This window comes from Kryptolebias marmoratus, linkage group LG8, assembly GCF_001649575.2.
Source record: "Kryptolebias marmoratus isolate JLee-2015 linkage group LG8, ASM164957v2, whole genome shotgun sequence".
NCBI classification, from domain to species: domain Eukaryota; kingdom Metazoa; phylum Chordata; class Actinopteri; order Cyprinodontiformes; family Rivulidae; genus Kryptolebias; species Kryptolebias marmoratus.
In genome coordinates, this window is record NC_051437.1 from 17,587,909 (window position 1) to 17,608,111 (window position 20,203).

The 20,203-nt window shown below is 40.5% G+C and overlaps 1 protein-coding gene across 4 annotated transcripts in view; it reads left to right on the top strand.

Annotated features, from left to right (window-relative positions):
- The window catches only part of arhgef25a (Rho guanine nucleotide exchange factor (GEF) 25a), a 48,114-nt gene that overhangs the window by 18,538 nt on the left and 9,373 nt on the right, over window positions 1–20,203 (top strand). For all 4 annotated transcript variants that reach the window (XM_037977025.1, XM_037977026.1, XM_025005722.2 and 1 more), the window contains 5 exons: window positions 11,931–12,238; window positions 12,745–12,855; window positions 17,495–17,619; window positions 19,413–19,479; window positions 19,879–19,982. In XM_037977025.1, the coding sequence (XP_037832953.1) occupies window positions 11,931–12,238; window positions 12,745–12,855; window positions 17,495–17,619; window positions 19,413–19,479; window positions 19,879–19,982 (715 nt within the window). The remainder of the gene's footprint in view (window positions 1–11,930; window positions 12,239–12,744; window positions 12,856–17,494; window positions 17,620–19,412; window positions 19,480–19,878; window positions 19,983–20,203) is intronic.

Sequence of the window (20,203 nt, forward strand, 5' to 3'; positions counted from 1 at the left end):
TATTTTGAAACAAAATTGAAACAAACAAGTGGGTTTAAATAAGTCACATGCAAACATATATTTTAAAGATGTGATTAAACAAGAACATTGAATTAAATAACATTTATGATGAAGCTACACATATTTTTAAAATTAGCTTAACAAGTCTTTATCTTAGCCTCCTTCCACTCTCAAGGTCTGCCTCTTCTCTTGTACATATACATATTCAGACATTTTCAGGGTTTTTTTTGACTCGCTTTTTTCTTTTTTCTCAACAAGCCCCGACTTTCTGAGTTACTCAGCTAAGACAGTAAGCAGCTTTACCTGAGCTCTGAGCAGCTGGAGCAAAGATGACTTGGCATCGGCCACAGCAACATAACTCAACATTTTCATCGATGGATCAAATATTCTTTCCTTAAGTAGTTCTTACACTTAATAAACTGACCTTATTCTTCTATTTGCTATTTCATTTCACCTCAACAAAAAACACAACACAAAAGCAGTGTCCCATTTTTATATACATGCTCCCTGGTTTATTCAAACTTGTGTTTGTTTGTGAGAAATGAGGACTGATGTTGACTCATGCATGCAGGGAGTTAGAACAAGGATCCCCCACAGCAATGACAGACACACACTCACACACACACACACACACACACACACACACACATGCACATGCACATATATATTTACGTGGCTGAATGGTGAAGATAGAGAGAACAAATGCTTACAGGAGAAAAAAAAACAGCAGTCAATTTTTAATTAAAAGAGCATTAAACAAGATTATAACTGCCTCAGATTTTGTTGCATGTATGCTCGCATGGGTATGTGTGTGTCGGTGTGTGTGTGTGTGTGATTACTGAAGTAAACCCAGTTTTAAAATCGCAATGACACATTTGACCTAAAGGCCACTGAAGCGCATTTACAACATCTGCATCACACTGCATGTAACCGTGCTGCAAACCTACAAGATTTAAAAGCTGAGGATAAAATGTAATCCAACATAAATGACGAGAACACCGAACTGGGTGGTTTGAAATGTAAAAGTGGAGCATTTTTGGCATTTTTCTGTCCACAGATTAGTCAGAGTGCGTGATGTGTTACAGACACGAGAGGTGGAAGGGTTCAGACTCTTGTGTGGATGTTTTCTGACAAAGGCACTCGCTCCCCCAGGGGGGTCTGTTTGCTAACCTGCAACCCCAAAATGTATGAATATGCGCTGATAAGAAGCGGAGGCCTCCTTTTGACAGAAAGCAGCTTTGCTGGCAAATGCTGGGGATAATTTCTGAGACCGAATTGGTGCGTCTTTTTCTGTCTCAGCCGGAGAAGTTTCACTGTCATCAGCTTATAAGGCAGACTCCAGACATTATGGAAAAAGCAACAAAAATAGCTGAAATTGAAGGTATGTTGGGCTGCTGTGGCCAAGCCGTGCGTTCAGCAGCCTGAGATATTTTTAAACTTTGCACCCCAGCCCACCCTCAACCTCGTCATCCCCTCTTGCCCTCCAACCCCCTGCCTCCTCTCCACTGTGGAAGTCAGATCTCCTCCATATTGTTTCTCTTTAGCTCACGAAAAGAGACAAGGATGGAGAGAAATCAAGAGCTTAGACAGGAGAGTGGGGGTTGTAGGCTTTCTTTATCCCACTGCTCCCAGTTTCTAGGCTTTATGGAAGAATTTTGCAGGTCTAAACATTGGCCTGGTCTGCCAACGTGAAATGTGAACACCAAGTGGAGCATTAAAACCACTCCCAGGGGCATTCTCATTTTCTTTGTCTTCCTCCTTCTTCTTTTTTTTCCTGCAGCACTCTTTTTCTCATTCTGGTCAGCACGCAACCAGTGAGCCAGTTATTAATCATATCTCATCCCTTTTTCACTACTTTCACATCATCTCTCCCCCCCTTTTTTTCACCGTTCAATCTCCCTTCTCTTTTTGCCTCTGCTTAACCGCCTTACCCGGACATATTTCCAGGGCTTCCATCTATGTCAGCTCTTCCATCTCCCGCAACCGTTCTCCCTCTTTTTCCTCTTCCTCAGAACTCTGTTTGTAAACGTGCAGAGGAGAAGAATGAGGGAGCAAATTATGAAACACAGGGGTGCATTCCATACCTTGTTTAGAAAGAATTCTCCAACGGCGCAGAGAGGGGAGAGGAGTCACTTTCCTCTGCGATTCTACCCCCACTTTCAGCCCATATGGCCCTTTTTATGTTTGCACTCTTCAGGGATAGCTATCACATTTGTTCCTCCTGCAGAGCCGCTCCATGTTTTACACACTTTTTTAGGTTTTATCAAAACTCAAAATCTAATGACGCTGGAATGACACGAGCAGATGAAAAGTACATTCTATTTTTTAAACACGGATATCTGCAATGCCTTTATGGTGTTTGGCAACAGGTTGCCTGTTTCTTCAGTGGATCTGTCTGGCTGACGATTTAAATAGTGATTCTGGCTGCTGTCCTCCACAGTTTTCTCCAGAGAATAGCTGTTAGAGATCTCACTGAGAAACTTTCCAAAACATTTCACAAAGCAAAGCAAACTGTGGAAAGTGATAACGATCTGAGTGACTTTTTGATTGAGCTAAGATTTGCAGGAACTAAGCAAAATACAAGCTGAACCAGTGAATATTAGTGTAGGAAATCCTATTTTGTTCTTACATGGACTGTCCTGTTTTTTTTTTAGTTTTTATTGTTTAAGTGGATTGTGTGGAGTATTTATGAATAGTCGATACTTTAATCCCAGTCTGCAAAATGTTGTTGAACATAGAACGTGTTGCGGTGGATGGTAAACTGTAGGCAAAGGCTGGGTTTCTGATTTCATGGTTTTAAAACAAGTCTCCGTTTCAAAAGCTCTCAAGTTTTGTTTCTGTGGAGGAGGACGGTGCAGGGATTTCAACCAGTCATATAAAGCGTAGGATGTCATGGCCCCCCCTCACCTTCTGTCTGTACGAGTTGCCAGTCAGTGAAGGAAGGCTGAAGGAGGGGAAAGCCCCTGAATGATTTGCCCCCAAAAAGAAAAGACAACGTCATCTTCTGGGAATGTTTTTCATAAGCAAAATACACAAACTGTCCAACTTTTGTTTTTGTGAAAAAAAATTTGTGACATGTTTTTTTTTAACATGGTCAAAATCCAAGCAACAAGACTCAAGGAAACTGAGAACCTCGGTTACCATTTTGAAACGTTTTGGAGACTGTTTTGCAAACGCCATTTGCCAATTAGTCACCAACTGTTGCAGCTCAGTGAGATACGGCCTCAACTAACTAACATAACCGTGTCGGACTCTCAGAGTTACTTTTTGAGGTGGAAAATGACATTTATTACCAATACTGAATTATAATACTTCAAAGATAATTGCATTAAGATGACATTAACATTAAAAACCGGAGAGGAAAATCTGCACAATTAACAGTTCCTTTAATTAAACTTAGAGTTCAAACAGCAAGCATAAAGGCCAGACCTGCTCCTACTGAGGCAACCCTAAACCTCATAAAATACAATCGATCTGAATAAAGAATATTTGTTTACCACTCTCCTAAATTCTCTCTCATTTCTGTGACTATAGAGGAAAGTGATACAAGGTTAGGGCTCATAAGTTGCACAACATTGTCCAGCTTATTTTAAGTACATAAGCAGAAATCGTATGTTCTGAGATCGTAGTAAAACGTTTGCTGGTGAATACAGTGATAACAACGTGAGTCGCTTTGGTAGGAAAAACCCATTTCCAGAGAGTTGCTGCAGTCTTTCAGTAACCTTTCCCCTGAACCCGGCCTGCTCACTGCATTGTTAGCAAACCACAAATTGACCTGTTTTCCTCCTCTTTGTCAGCTGATGACACGGTGATTGTCACTTGTCCGTAGGTACTATTGATTGTTGCCATAGACACAAGCTTGCACTTCAGAGATCGCCTGCAGCTACTTCATTGCACTCTTTGGATTTAAGAGCAGCCTCGGTGGCTCGGTTGATAAGACAAAAACAAACAGCTGTCCCTGTTTGAATCCGCCTGCCATCATGTTTTATTGGCATATATTTCTTTGTTTCCTGACAGCCTATTTGCTGTTAACTAAATGCTCTCTCAAAATCTTTTTTTTTTGTTTATTTGTTTAACTTGGTGTAGCCTCAGAACGAAGACCAGAACATGTGTTAGTTTTTATTTACTGAAGTGTTAGAAACAATACCCATAGAAAGATCATAATTTTAGTTTTTACCTGTTGACAATGGATGAAAACGTGCACTCGGTTCATGCTTTGCTTGCAATGCAGCTCGGTGTGAAATGAGGATAAAACAGCTTTTTGAAGACATCAGTTTTTGTACTTTTTTTATCGCTTTGATTCTTTAAATCTGCTGAACCTCTCCAGATCTTAAAACCCTTCTGATTGTGAGTGAATGTGGAGATGAGCCCCAGGTCTTCCTGAAACACTTGAACAGATTTTGCGTATTCATAAGACACTCTCAGAACGGCCATATGCAGAGGAGCTGATCTGAAACAAAGGCTGACAAGAGCAGATGGTGTGTTTGAATACAGAATAAGCTTTTCAAATGTACCCTTTTGTTTTACAAATAACCACAAGACTTGACAATATTTTTGTTGTGTCACTCCATAACTGATTATGCAAATGTATGTTAATTGGTATATTGTAGTGTGTGTGTGTGTGTGTGTGTGTGTGTGACATACAGGCATGAATGATGTTGAACTGTATAACATGATTTAGTGTGTGTGCCCACATGTGTAGGTTGATTTCTTTTTGATGGCTAATCTCTTGTGCCGCTGTCCCTCACTCTCTCTTCTACTGGGTTTAGTTGCCATGGCAATGAGAGCGGGGAGAAATGCAGAGCTGTGGAAAGAAATGAGCATATGTGTCTGGAAATACCATCAAGTCTAACCGAGAATCGTTATACCAGCACTTCTGCGGGCCAAAACAGTGTACCAATCAGGATGAGCGATGTGCTTCTAGTTTAACTGGTTTTCTAATTCTTGCGAGTTGACAGTTGCGATCTTGTACACAGCCGGTGTGAAATACAGCAGGAGACCTGCGATGAAAGCAGCAGAGCTGTCAGGCAGACCGGGGCCGGGAGGGGAAGCTCCACACCCCTGCAGCCCAGCAGGCACCACAGCTCTGTCTCCGGCTCTTCGTCAGGGCTTCCTGACTGGCACCGCCATAGCTGCCACACAAAATCACAATCCCTTTAATTTGCTGTGTTCTCCAACACCCCAGGCCTAATGACAGCCGTGTTTACCCCTAAATACAAATGTGACTTTGCCATTCCTCCACTTTCCTTCTTTTACTGTATGCGCCTAGTTAAGAATTTTGAACCGCTGTTCAGGCAGCGGATACAGAGAGAACCATCCCTGTGATTGTCTGGATGCACATTTATATAGAAAGTACACACAGAAGCACACACACACCAATCAAAAACTTTTTGTCTACTTTTTTTGTGGTGAGAGGTGAGGGTACACTCTGGACCGGTCATCAGTATTGGGCCAATACAACATGAGTGTGTCTTTGTGTATAGAATATTTTATACACAGGCTCGGCCCTAAGGTAGATTTAGAGTTGTCATTTAACTTAAGATGCATGTTTTCAAACTATAGTAGGAAACTGGAGTAGCAAGAAAAAATAACACTTTTTTACTTATTTACTTTTATTTAGCCTTGTGAGTTCTTTGAGAAAGGTAGTCTCATTTACAAGCCAGACCTGTAATACAGACACTTGCACTGGGAAGACATGCAAACTCCACACAGAAAGGCCTGGACAATTCAAGACTAGAACCTGAAGCCTTCTTGCTGAGAAGTACCAACCACCCTCCCGCCGCTCTGCAGCCCCGTTGACACTTCTTCTCCACACAATTTTACAGGAAAATGAAGTGAATTTTATTGAACTTCCTGGTAACTTTAGGGAGAAACAACTTTAATGTGTTAAAGTCCACATAACTTGCTGCATTATTTATCTAATATGCAAATGGGTGCATTTGTGCATACAGGTTTTAAAAATTAATACAACTAGAATTTTTTGAGGGAATGCATCTTGCCTTTTGCCTTGCATACCAAACCTTTTGCCATCTTAACTGTCAGGCATTGCTACGTCTACCTTCTAGTTTTCTCATTTTGATTTTTTTTGGACAGCCCTAATTATTGAGGTAAAGTGCATCTAAAAAGTAACAGAAGATTATGGAGTTTTCTAGTTGTTTTGATTGTGAAATCAGTATGTTTATGTGAATATCATCAGTGTAGATTTAATCTATGTACAGTATATGTATGGTTTGCCAAAGCCACAAATGGATTAAAGCTAAGAAAGCCAGGGACTCTTTTTGAATGATTTCTGCAGGAATGTCTGGAGTTTTCAGGTTCAGTAACCACAAACGCAGTTCCAGCCTCTCAGCCTCAGTGTCTGTGGTCAAATAGTCTCTGTAGATTTTTTTGTATGAAGTAAGATCCAATTCAAATGAGCACTTGAGGCAACTCATTCTGAAATGTCAGGAGGATTATTTCAACAGGAATCGTCAACTGTGGCATAAATACACAGCCTTCACTAATTGAAATGTGACACATTTGACCTGATTTTGGTGGTTCGGGGCGTTTTAGATCCATCTATCAGCTAAAGTTGTTTTATAAACTCTCATTAGGAAAGCGTCTGAATCTTTCTTTCACATCGTTCCGAAGACGACAGGATTAATGTCGGCGTCATTTTGCTTTTGATTACTGACGTTGCTTTGATCCTTTACACTGATGAGAAATATGCCACAGAATCTAGCTGTGAGTGCTGACAGCAGGAAACCGAGCCTGACGACTTGTTTGTGTGTCGCTTGATGTGTCTACCACGTCTTCCCTCCTGTGCTCCGGGAATCACAGCACTGTGTGTATGTGTGTGCGTGTCTGTCTGCCTAAAGTAGGTCAGCAGGAGGACAGGAAACCACTGCTCACTTGTCTGACTGCAGTGTGGGACTTTGTGGACGGACTAACATATGGCCCACACTAGAACAATTGTGGTGCTGTACCAACCAATGTTTGTGTTTCTTTCCTTTACTTTCTTCTCCTCTGTGTTTTTTCTCCTATCCAGGATTTTTGTTTTCTTAGTCATAGTCTTAGTCATAATATCTTACCTGTTGTAGATAGCCCTTTGAACGATCTCAGTTTGGAGAAATAGAGTTTCATTCTGAACAGACAGATGACCAAAGTTGATCGACTGTCTTAAACGGATAGTTTGGTTAGTTTTGAAGTGATGTTCTGTCAAATATTTATCAATAGTTAGTACTCTATTGGACATGGCATCAGTCACAGAGCATGGAGTATGGAGAAAAGGGTAAAAGTCTTTGTCCAGGCTAAGCTAATGGCTAGCCAAATAAGTGCCCTCAAAAAGAGCTCTTTCTCAAAAACAACACATCAGTGTGAAAAAATGCTACATTAGCTATTAATAAACCTATACACTTTTGCATGACACTGTTTGTTTGTCATTGTTTTTTAAATTGATAAAAACAGACCCTCGTTTGGCTAGGCTGGCCTCGATGAAGAAGACTTCTGCTGTTTTCTCCATACTCCATGCTCTGTGACTGCTGTCACTACTGATAACTATCTGACAGAGCAGCACTTCAAAAATGACCAGATTCTCCCTGTAAAACAACTTCAGCCTAACAAACATCATAGCGGTTCATGCAAATGCTGTTTTCTCAACCCCACACAGCTAATTTTACATCACTTTACCATGTTTTTACTGTTTTACTGGAGCATAAAACTCACAGTTTTTTCCTTTAACCTGTCTTCAGACAGTCACTAAAACTCCCATGAAAAAAGTTTAAGTTTGAAAGTTAAAAAAAAAATCTCTCATACTGCTTGTTACTGAGGCTTTATTGACAATTAGAAAAAGATGTGTCAAACACATTTTTTTTTCCTGAATACTTTCCCCTCTCCTTTTTTGTCGCTGTTTTCTTGGCCGATGGGTTTTGTGTGTCCGGCTTTGCTGGTCTCAGCAGCTTTGAGGGAGAGCAGAGGAGGGCACTGCATCAGCCGAGAGAGCTGGGTGTCCTGATCCTGGAGCGGGATCCAGACACATCATGAAAAATGCTGCAGTGCAAAAAAGCTACAAGGGGAAGAGGAGATTAGAGGAGCTCAACAAAAAGGTGACAGAAGTAAAGGCGAAGAAAAACAAAGAATTCTCAAGGGGCAAGTGCCAGGACTCATAAGTCAATAGCAGCACAAATAAAACACACATAAACCAGCCTGGGGCCAACAGGATGAAATATAATGAAAAAATAAATGTTCTTTAGGAACAGAGATATGAGACAAAAAGTCCAGGATTGACCATCAGAACAAAATGAGATTGTAAAACACTTTATAATCTTTTATTTTGCACACATGTGTATCTGTGCAAGTACCTGAAAGCATTTCTCAGAGTGGGTAAAAAACAATATAGCAGCAGAATATGAAGAGCTTTCAATTTAGGCATTAATGAATGAGGTGATTTTGAGAAGCTAATCACGGTGGGTGTTGTTTTGAGAAATGACGCAGGCAGACGTATTTTATCTGTGAGGTGTTGACACAGCAGCTCCCCCTTAGGCACCGTTGAACATCCGGCGAGTTTTTTATCGCAATGACCAGCATTATTCCTGCCTCTAAACTGCTACATGTTGTTGACTCAGATCACGCTGGAAGCTTTCCTCACAGGTGGATCCGTCTCTGGTCGTGCTGTGCCCTTCTGGGCTGTGGAAAATTGAGCAATTTGTGCATATGTGCAAGTTTATGGGCACCTGCATGTCTGTCTGTTTGTGTTTACCGGTGGAGTTCAGTAAAGCCCAAGCTGGTCCTGAGAGGCTATAGGCCTGACAAAGAGCTCCGCATTGGAGGGGGCTGTGAACAGGTTCGCTCCATTACAGCCAACGCTTTTAGCCCTGATTTGTCGGCTCAGCAGCACTCACTCAGCAGCTGATCGATAAAAGAGATCTTCTGGTGGATCGTCAGTTAAAGCATCCACATCATCCTCCCAAATTGAATTTGTTTTTTGCCCTTATCTGCTTTTGTTCTTTTGTTTCAGTAACAATGATCATAATAATAGCAATAAATAAAAGCTGCAGATAATCTCTTCCTGAAGCTGTAAGTAACTTTGTCTTAAAGTGTTCATGGTAAAAGGATGGGCATTAATGGTGAAGAGCTCATTGATTTATCTGGGCTTCATAAAATTAATCAGAATCCACTGTGAAACATTTTGATGGAATGCACTGTTTGTGTCAGTTTTCATGCAACAATCGCCAAATATGCAATAGATCCTGCCTCCTAAATGGGTTGGTCTTGTTGTTTTTTGTCTGTGGTGGAAACAATATGACATTTTTAAGAAACAGACTCTTGGCAGGTTGCTAGTTTTTTTTTTATTTTTTTTTTATAGATTTAAGTGAAATCATTGATGGAAAATGGGCACTTAGGTCCCTAAATATGAGTCAGACTCTATGTGGCATTGGAAAAAGTTTATGCTCATAAAGACAAATCCAATTATATAGCAGAAATGCAAATACTGCAAGAAGATTAGACTCTTTTGCAATACACTGACGACATGAATCAGATTTCAGTTGAGTTAACGACATCAGGAGAAAATCTGGAGCTACTTTTCGGCAGATACTCTTTTTTGGCACCGAAGTTACATACTGCAGCATTTTTAGACGAGCCTCCCACCCCAGCAGGCGCTGAGCCTTTCAGACGGCGAGTGGGCCCAGCAGTAACAAATCAGCACACATCAGGCCAGATTAGTACAGTCCTGTAGCCTTCAACTGGTAATTATCATATGCGCCTAAACAACAGTCAAGTTGAATTAATAAAATCAGCCTGGGTAATCTTTTCTCAGCAGGGCCGTTCTGGAGATAAATATCATCACGCACTATCAGCATGCTGCAGGACAGGGACAAAGTGGGAGGGATGCTTTTCTCAATTTCCTCTTTGGAGGTATACAACAATATCAACGCTGTATATCCTGCAACGTGTGGGGAGACTGGAGGCGTGTTTTTCTCCCTTTGTATCAAATTCTTCTGTTACTGTGAAAAAAAAAATCCTGTTTTCTTTTTGAGAATGTGCAGAGAATACAGAAATTGAACTTCACAGGGTCAACAGGAAAGACTGACCCACAATGCATGCACGCTGATTATGTAGCGTTGCCATGGTGACAGATCGAAGGATCGTCATTAAAAAGCTTGTACTGTAAACGATGAATGCTGTGTGAATCATAAATCTGAACGCTTGACTCTGCTGCTGCATCATTGTGATGCAGAGATTCTCATTAAGTGATCTAAATTTCCTCAAGCCTCCTTCCAGTCCTCCTCTCCCCTCCTCTGACAAGCACTGAATATATATATGTGTACACACACACACACACATATATATATATATATATATATATATATATATATATATATATATACAGTATATCCGTGCACTTTAGCCTCCAAACACTAACCTAAGTGGGGAACTCTGGGAAACACAAACATCTTGGTCTGGCCCATGTTGGGGGTCAGGTCACCATGTTCACATCCTTTCTTCTCCCGTTCTAGTGACCCTCACAGATGGATTTTTCAGATTTTGCTGTGACTGCAATAGTTTTTAGATGCATTTTTATATTCCACCAATTGGCTTCTGTTTGTTGTGGTTTTCATGTGCTCAGCTCCCCCATCTTGTTTTGCTCAGATCTTCTTACAGTCTCCAGTCTTATGAGGATTAGCCGAGGGGAGTAATAGGCAACTGGACCCCCCAGGAGCATGCAGATGATACTCCTTCTGTTATGAAAAGACACATTAGTTTGCCTAAATATTTGTGCACTGATGTGTGAGATTTTAGTGATGCATTTGGAGACAGGAGCTCATTTTAATCGATCAGCACAGAGTTGCATTTTTGAGTAAATTTATTGAAACTGTTTTAACCCTTGAGGAGGATGTGAAATATTTTCTTGCTTACAAAATGGATCAGGTTTTGTTTATTGTTTGAAACTAGCTGCTGAGAGCTGTGATAAGATATCACTCAGTGGGTTTTGTGATGAACATTATTTTGTTACAAACATGCGCACCAAATTCACAAACACTGTAGAAAATCCATGCAAAATGTATTCTTTCAAAAAACATAAAGGTGAGCTATTAACATTGACATTGTTGCCATGCTGCTGAACACTGAAGTGAATTTGATGCTGGATTTGAACAATATTACAACAAGTGAAAAACACAAGAAATATTTCTCTGTTTTGGTATGAGTGATGATTTAAGGTCAAAGGTTGGCAATGTAAAGATGGATGGCAAACATGACATGTAAGGTGGCTGGACAGGAGACCGGGGAAGGCTGGAGAAAGTTGCTGTAGTTTGAGGAGGATGAGGCAGGATGGGAATTGAAGACAATGCAAAACAAACACAAACAGGGCCAAGCAAGGACCTCCCGCCCCACACAAGTACAAAAGATTAAAGCGGATGTCCGGTCTGAGCTAACCCTCAGCTCACTTCCCATGTGCAGCAGACAATCTACAAAAGCTCTGGAGTAGTTTTCATAGCAAGTGTCAACTAACCTGACTTCTCTTTTGTGTGTGTTGAAGTGTAATGATGACATGCCCACATGCACACAATCATAAAATAATAGTAATAATAATAATAATAAAAACTGTCTACTTTAACTAAACAGTACAACTTTTATAGTGTGTCTGCACAGCTGTGTTTGAACAGGAAGGCTGTTCATATGGTCCTTTTTAGTTTTTAAAAAATTTTTTACTTCATTTTTATGTTCAGTTCTTTATGCCTTTACTTCATGACCTTTCATAGACCTGCACCTCTGTGCTCATCTAATTGTCAGTCAAGTGTTATTATGCCTTACAGTAAAACCTGTTTTTGCACCTTTGGCTAATTTATTGATCAGTGGAGGTTTTGATACACAGTGTTCTCTGCCCTGTGACGCAGTTAACCGTTATCTCTAGCCGCATTGATTTCTCTTTCTCTGTATCTTTTCTCCAGACTCGTACTCGGCAGCAGGCAGCGAGGGCAGCATTTCCACCTCTGTGGCGTCGCTGCCCCCGCAGCCGTCCGGCAGCTCGGCCCCCAGCTCGCCGGGCTCCAGACGTTCCGTCAGCACCCTGAAAAAATGGCTCACAAACCCCGTGCGCAAGCTCAGCGCCGGGTCATCTGCCAAAGGAGATCGCCAGGTCCGGAAGCTTGAAGGGAAACCTCCCCCTCTGCCATCCCAAGGCCTGAGCCAAGAGCTTGGCAGCCCCCCAAGGCTTGACGAGACCCTCACCGTTCTACCTGTGACCCACAGAGAACCGGTGAGAAACAGGAGTCAAAACAACAGTCATGTTTTTTCCTACCATCACCTAAACTAATCCATCAAGACTTGCATGCTTGCACGCAAGTCTTATTTTACACATTTTGAAATGAACCATCTCTTAAGTAAACTTGGAGATCTAAATTATACTCAGATCATCCCGTGGCAAGGCTGTCGTAAGAACTGGTCCTAAGATAAACATTCTTAATTACTGTCTTACATAAACAGAAATTGCAGCCAATGTCCTGAACAGCCATGACTTGTTTACTCAAGAATAACAGCAGAGATGAAAGTTTGACTTCTGAAGTATCGTGTCAGAAACACTGCTGGCTCAGCTTCTCTCACTTCATGGCGTTTCCCTGCTCACTTTTTTTTTTGTTTTTTTTCACCAGCTTTTTGAATTTCTGCGTACGAATGCATAAACATGCTACAAACGTTATGACTGGTGCTGATATTGTGTTATTTTTACATCATGGACGTGTCTTGGTGTGTGTGTTTGTGCTGCAGGAGTGGAAAGATGGCCTGGCAAGCCCTGAGGATCTGTCACCAGCCTCACTACAGCCACCGAGTTTTATGACTCCCTCGCTGTCTGGTTTCACATCACTGCCAAATACCCAGGTCTGCAGTCACACAGCACCAGAAACCTCACTCCCAACCTACTGTATTTTTTAATTGTGTAAAAAAAAAAAAAAAAAAAAACAACCATAAAACTAATCCTTCTACTAGCTTAAAGTGAAAGTTGAAATGCATTTCTGTGGAAGGGTTATGAACAAGTAGGACTTCATCTGTTGTAGACAGCTCTGTATCTACTTCAGATGTGGACACACAGTTCAGCTCTGATCAGACTGATGAGCTAAAGGCTAGTCAAGATCAAAGTGGCTTACTGCTGTCTTAAAACGACTCAAATTAAAAGAAAATTGAAACAGTTCATGCACATGCTATTTGACAAACCCTCAAACCATTGTCAGTTTTACAAAACGACAATATTTACTTGGACTTATACGGTTATATCCAAGTGCAAACAGCAGCAGCAGCTAGCTGTAGCACTTTTGATGCAGCCTGGGGCACCTTCAGCAGGAGTATCGTAACCGTTTTTGCTGAAATAACTGATAAAGTTTTTACATGAGTTGCTCTGATTTATTTCAAGATTAGAGTTTTAGTCCTGGCTCCACTCAAACTAGCTGCTGGCTTTTTAATCGAGTCAGAATTTAACTATGTTTCTCCAAACTGAGATCATTCAAAGAGCTGTCTACAACAGATAAGATATTAAAAGTTCACAACACATTCCAAAAACCTCACTTCAAAAGATCTGAACTGTTACTTTAAATACAGATAGTAAATTAAACATTTGTATGATGTGATTCAAACTATGTGGACAAAGTCTGATACACTGTAGCAGATAATTGTCTTTGAGACAGTTTCTGAACAGAGCAGCAGTTTTGGTGTGTAGGTCAGAGATGTACTTTGTTTATTCTGCCTGTTTTCTTGCTGCTGAAGGACCTCAGTGATCAGGCAAAGGAAAAGTGCAGCTGGTCGCTTCGTTGAATCACATATACAGAACTCACACACAACCAGGAGCACATTCAAGCCATAGAAAAACACACACGTACACATATAAGTAGGTCTAGCAAATGCAACGTTTTCTCAAAGCAGACTGATGCACAGAGGACCAGAGGGCAGAGTTTGACAGCAACCTGCACGATACATGACTCACATCTAACATGTTGCAAAAGGACGGGCCGGGAGACAAATGGGAAAGAGCGCGAAACAACGGATGAGATGAAAGAGCGCTGTGCCAACACTTAAGTTTCCATTTCGCCATCAAACCGTTGCAGTCAGTCGCTTGAGGAAAAGGAGCATCTCAGGTCGGGTTGTTCCTGAGGTCCTTTTGTTTTTCTGTAAGTGAAGGCTTGCCAGAAACCGAGGCCCGCCTGCAGAACTTTAATACGGCATGAATGAGCTGTGCCCAAACCCTATCAATACGAAACAACAATGATGTTGGAGCATTAGAGAGCGTCTCCTGTTTGTAAATCAACAACTGAGCACTTAAAATGTAATTTCATTCTCAGCAGCACATCAAAAGGCATTAGGGTGATTACATCAGCAGGATGAGGTCAGCGCTTTGGTGTTTTTACTGCTCCTCTTCGAAGGCAGAGGGAAAACTAGACAAAAGGGGACAGGTAGAGTTATAGAATCATGCAGGCTTCTTATTTCATTCACTTACCTACCTCAGAAGGTGTTGTATCACGAGCATTGTTGCTTGTCTCATAAAAACACAGCATGGATGTAAATATTAAGACTTTTGCCGAATGTCAGCACTGGAATAAAGTGTGGTCTCAAAAGCGAATAGTTTCTAATATTTATGAAAGTATTTTTCCTGAAGTTGTAAGTCAGTGGGTCTTGACCCATCGTGACCCACTGACAAAATATTTTAAGCAGGAAAAGAAGTCGTTAAAAGAACAGAGGCCTTCAGAGCCATCCAGAGGAATTCTTCCTTCTTGAGATGTCTTGTAACTGTGTTTGCCCTCAGCTGAAGCACAGCTTTGATTTGTGTGTTTACTGCAGTGTTGCATCACCTCTTTGTTTTTAAACCAAAAGCTTTCCTGTTTAGCTCAATCGGAAAAAAAAATCAGCCTGTTTATTGTATTTTATCATTTCACAATACACCAATGAACAGGACTACAAACAGCTGGGGTCTCTTATAAGGGAACCATGATGGCACACTGTGCAGAATGAGGTGTGGCATTGCTTTGCTGAAATAAGTAAGAGCTTCTATGAAAACAGAAGTTGTTTGGCAGCTTAATCCCAAGCATACATTGTGACCTTAATGACCCATTTCCAAATATATGCATGTTTTTTTTTTTTTGCATGAAAGTTTTCTTTGAAAACAAATATTGATTTCCACAAAAAAACATATTTGTACTTATTACAGTGCTGCCTGTGATTTTAGTCTTTACCTAAACATTCAGGGATAATTTGGGATTCTCAGGATCTTTCTTTCAATTATAACTTTTCGATTCTTTTCTTTCCCCTCAAAACAAACATGAACAATACAGAAAAAGTGACATTTAACAATAAACGTGTTTAGTCATATTTTTTTATTCACATAATATACAATTTATTCATTTTTCACACAAAAGGTTTCAAACGGAATAAATAGATATTAGGTCTGTTTTCCTCTTTATTTTAAAGGAAATCAAACAAAGCAAAAATTAGATTTGCAGCCGGGCTGATGAGCTAATGGCTAGTTTGAGCAAACCAAGACTGAAGTGCTGTCATAAAACAACTGCACTCTCAAAAATGTTAGAACAGTTCATGCAAATGCTTTTTTCTAAAGCCTTACACCACTGTCAGTTTAACATTGCATGGTTATTCCAACAGAAACATGATAATCCTGCAGAAAGTGCCTCAGGATGCATCAGAAGCTGCTGCTGCTATTTGCATTTGCAAATAACTATAGAATTCTTTGCTTGCAATTATAACCTAATCATAAGGCAAAATTAAAAACAGCGTAAATGTTTATACAGTTGTGTTTGTATGAACCGCAATGAAAACTTTGAGGTTGGAGTTGATTTAGGTCGGCGTGTTCTTGGCCTCACTCACACTCAGACCAGCTGTCCACTTGTCAATCTTGGTCAGAAATAATCCATATTTCTCCAAACTGAGGTCCTTTAAATGAGTACGACAATAATAAAATTAATACCTTTTCCTAAATCCCCACTTCAAAGATTTCTGACCTATCACTTAAATGTTTCAGATCAATATAAAATTCAAAGCTGGGTTCATGTTTGACCCCTACTTTTTCATATTTGAGACAAGTCTGACTGAAAGTTAATGGAATTGTTTGGATAGTTGGGGTTTTTAGGAATACATAAAATCAGTTTTGTTGTCATGTTTGTTCTTCTGGGTATAAAGAAACAAAACTTCTATTGGAACGAGACAGGACTTTCTTCTTTCTTTGGGGCTTTGCCACAGCACATCTGGTAATGATCAGGCGGCCAGGGAGACCTGTCAGCCAGGCTGAAGCGCTCCTAGCAGGGCAGGACACGCTGGGGCAGCGGGGGGCCTGTGTGGAGCCTCTTTGCCTCTCCGTACGCAGCCGTCTCTCCTCTTTGCTCTGTCTTTCATTCACAGTGACAAAACAGTAAGTTCAATACTTGTAGACGCCAGCGAGTTTATCCAGAAGATGACAGAAGAACAAAATGAACTAGCCTGGAACAGAGGAGAAACTGTTCTGCTTCTTTCTATTTTCTTGTATGTGTATCTATCCAGTCATCTATTTTCTTTATCTGTAAGGCAGCCTTCTGCTCGGGGAGTCAGAGGGATTTGGTGTATGTCTGTGGTGTGTGTAGGTTTGTGTGTGTGTTTAATGTCGGGAGAACCTGCTTGAGTAGAACAAGTGGACACAGGGATTCATGGAACAACAGAACGACTGCCTTAATAAATAAATGTTGTCAGGAGAGAGTGAAATAAGTTACAAAGGACTCAAAGAACAGAGCTAAAATGACAGAAGTCTTATTGTGTTGTCATGAACATGTTGTTTTGAGTTTTTTTATAACCACATGCAGGGGTGCAGTCTGCTTATTTCAGGAGAAATTCTTTGTCACATAAATATAAGGGTTGTGGGTAGATGTGAAGCGTGAATCCACTGAGTTTGTCGTGATTTTAGTCTTTGCACGCTTCACCGCTCTGTGGACAGTAACTACGTTTTCCCAGTAACCCTACACAGGAAATGATATCAATTCCAGGAAGAAGCTCAAAAAGGAGGTCATGTATGCACCGCATGGACACAGCTGAATAGGTGGCTCTAACCTTGGCTTTTTCCTCTGCGCACTGCAGTCAATAGGGCCAGATTTAAACATTAGACGCAGCTGAGTGATGGATCTGGTTATCTCTTTTACTCCTCTGCTTGAAAAACATAATAAATGTGATACGAATGTACCTGGCGTGTCATGGTTGTATTTGTCTTCTCTCTGCAGTTTTGTCATCTCCCGCAGTTATTTATTTTGTTGCTTGTTGATTCTTTTTTAAGTTTTTTTCAAATGTGTGCCACAGCCTAGGTCATTAACAACAGCAATCTGACTCCAATCTTTTTATCTTTAAATCTCTGTTCCTCATACCCATCTGAGCTCTCTTGTCACCTTGGGAACCCACACCATTACCATTGCTCTTCTCTTTATCTCCCTTTGTTTACTTTACTCCTGGCACAGGGCCGTTGATAAACAGTTTCTCTGTCTTTCCGTCCCCGCTCCCTCAGGACACTCAGTCGACCGGTGTTCTGCCCGATGACAGCGGGTCCGTGCTGATGGACGACACTTCCAGCCAGTGGTCGGCTGTGGCGGACACCGAGGAGGAGAGGAGAAGTGCCTTAGAGAAAAGCATGTATGTGTCTTATTAAACATTCAGACGTGATGATAATTCTCGTTTGTTCCCAGCCCAAACAGCATTATGTTTGAGTGCAGCTGCCAAATGTCACTCAGGGCAGATTTATCCACAAAGGCTGTTTGCCATTAGTTGGCACTTATGAAAATATATACCCAAGGGCTTGGTTTGATGATGGCATCTAAAAATAAGTCCAAAGGCTCATCAGAGACATTATGATAGCTACATGACAACAACATCATCATCTCTGCAAATCTGCCATTGTCCGTGCTCATCTGTGCCAGTCTGGATAATCCACGATAGATCCTTATAATTCGCTTAATAACGTTAACTATGCATATATTGTATATCAAGGCAGAATATAATAAACATCTTTCACAGAGAGCATATAGATGCTGTTTTGAAACAAAGAAATATTCAGTTTTAAATAGAATAGTTAATGGCTGATTCAGTATTTGAGTTTCGCAGTGGGACCATTCATTCGTTTTTCTGCAGGCTTCTGCAATGAAGCTTTCAGAAAGTAACCACCGAATGTACGTCTGCAACTGATTAGCTTATGGAGTCAGCCTGAATCAATATGGCCGCCACAGCTAATCAACATTTGGCAACACAAAAATGACTATAACTCAGTCAGTTTTACAGATATTGAGCTAAAACTTCACGTGGCGGCAGCTGAGAGTCACACTCTGAGCACGTCTCACAAGACTGAATGAGATTGCGCATAACATTATTTTCAAGGTTTGACCAAAATGACTACAGCTCCATCATTTCTCAACATAAGACAATCTTAGTCCACTCTGGCATGAATGGCTGCGGGCGATATGCATTCCTCTAGCCCTTTAATTTATAATATGACTGTCTTGCTAAACTAGAATAACTGTCAGAAAGAAAATCTAAGCTGATTTGAAATATTAAGTTGTAGCAATAATTGTGGCCAATGGTTTAGATAAGGATAAAGGCTGGTTAACTGGCCCAGGTAATCTGTAGATTGATTAGCCGGTTGATTATTGCCACTTTTTCAATAACCTGCCTCACCAGGCCTGAGCATAATAAGCTGATTAACAGGGAAGCTCAATATTGTTACACTAGACTGTTGTGACAATTAAACAAATCTCCCTATAAGCTCTGTTTGATTTTTTTTTCATACAGGTGCTTTATTTATTTTGGACACAACACCGTCACAAACAAAACAAACTTGAACAGTTTTGCACTAACTTTTGAAGGAACGTCAAAAAGCAAAATGGAACTTTTTAAAACAGATTTCTGAGGATGCCTAAAAGATTTGCAGTCTTGTGCTGTTAATGCACACACAAATTGACAGATATAAACTCACAACTGTCACCAAACCGGAGGCCTAACAATTTCAAATCAAGGAAAAAAGCTGAATATTTTCCTAGCTTTTAACTTGACAGCCTCACAGTTCTCTCCAGCTGCCGTCACACGGATAAAGCTTTTTTGCTCAACTCTTGTGGTGACATTTGAAACGTGTTATATAATAGCCAACTGAAAGCAATAAAAAAAACATGGACCACAGCTGATCAGCTGTTTCCTGACTTCAAAACCTTTGCAGGTTATGGAAATATAATTAGATTTATTCAAATCAAAGTGTTTTTCCATATAACACACATACTGAACTATTTTTACCTTTTCCTGAAAAGTTTGCATGTCATTTTAATCCTGCGTTTCTTCACCTTCAGAAGAAATTATTAAAACAATCCAAGTGCCATTTTCTGTTTTTTTTTTTTTGTTTTTATTTGTGAAAAGATCTTGTAACCTTTTTGATGTCTTTCCAGGTATGTGCTGAAGGAGCTTATAGAGACAGAGAAGTACTATGTGGAAGACTTAGGGCTCATAGTGGAGGTAAAGCTCACAATCTGCACAAACATTCATCCACCCACTTTATCAAAGAGTCCTCCAAATCCTAATCATCACAATCCCCTCACTTCGCTCCACATTTTGGTCTGCTTCCATCCCACCGTCTCCAGTCCTTAAGCAGATTTGATGAATAATAAGCCCGAGGAGTATTATATTACAGAGCCATCCATCTCCCGCTGCCTTAAATAGCTGCAGATATTTTGGTTTCGAGAAGAATTCTTGCCATCTGAAAGTTAATAAAAGCTCAGTAATATGTGAAGTGGGATTGCCACAGTTTGGTGTATAGGAACTCAGCTGTGTGGCGATGGAGCATTTTATTTATTTATTTTTTGTTGTTGTTGGTATGAACAAGCAGACATCAGCAGCCATTTCCTTCCCCTGCAGGGCTACATGGCCTCAATGAGCTCCAAAGGAGTACCAGAGGACATGAAGGGGAAGGACAAGATTGTTTTTGGAAACATTCATCAAATATTTGACTGGCATAAAGAGTGAGTCTCTTATATATATATATATATATAAAAATGTTAAAACTTGCATGTTTCAAATGCAAAGTGAAATGAACACAATGGTTTGCAGATGTGTTTGTGTCTAAGTGGAGGACAAAGGAACAAAAGTTCACGAATCTGAACTTGTTTTTACGAGATGCTTGTGTTTGCGTTTGTGCACGCCTGAATGTGTGTGTGTGTGTCTGTGTGTGTGTGTTTTTCAT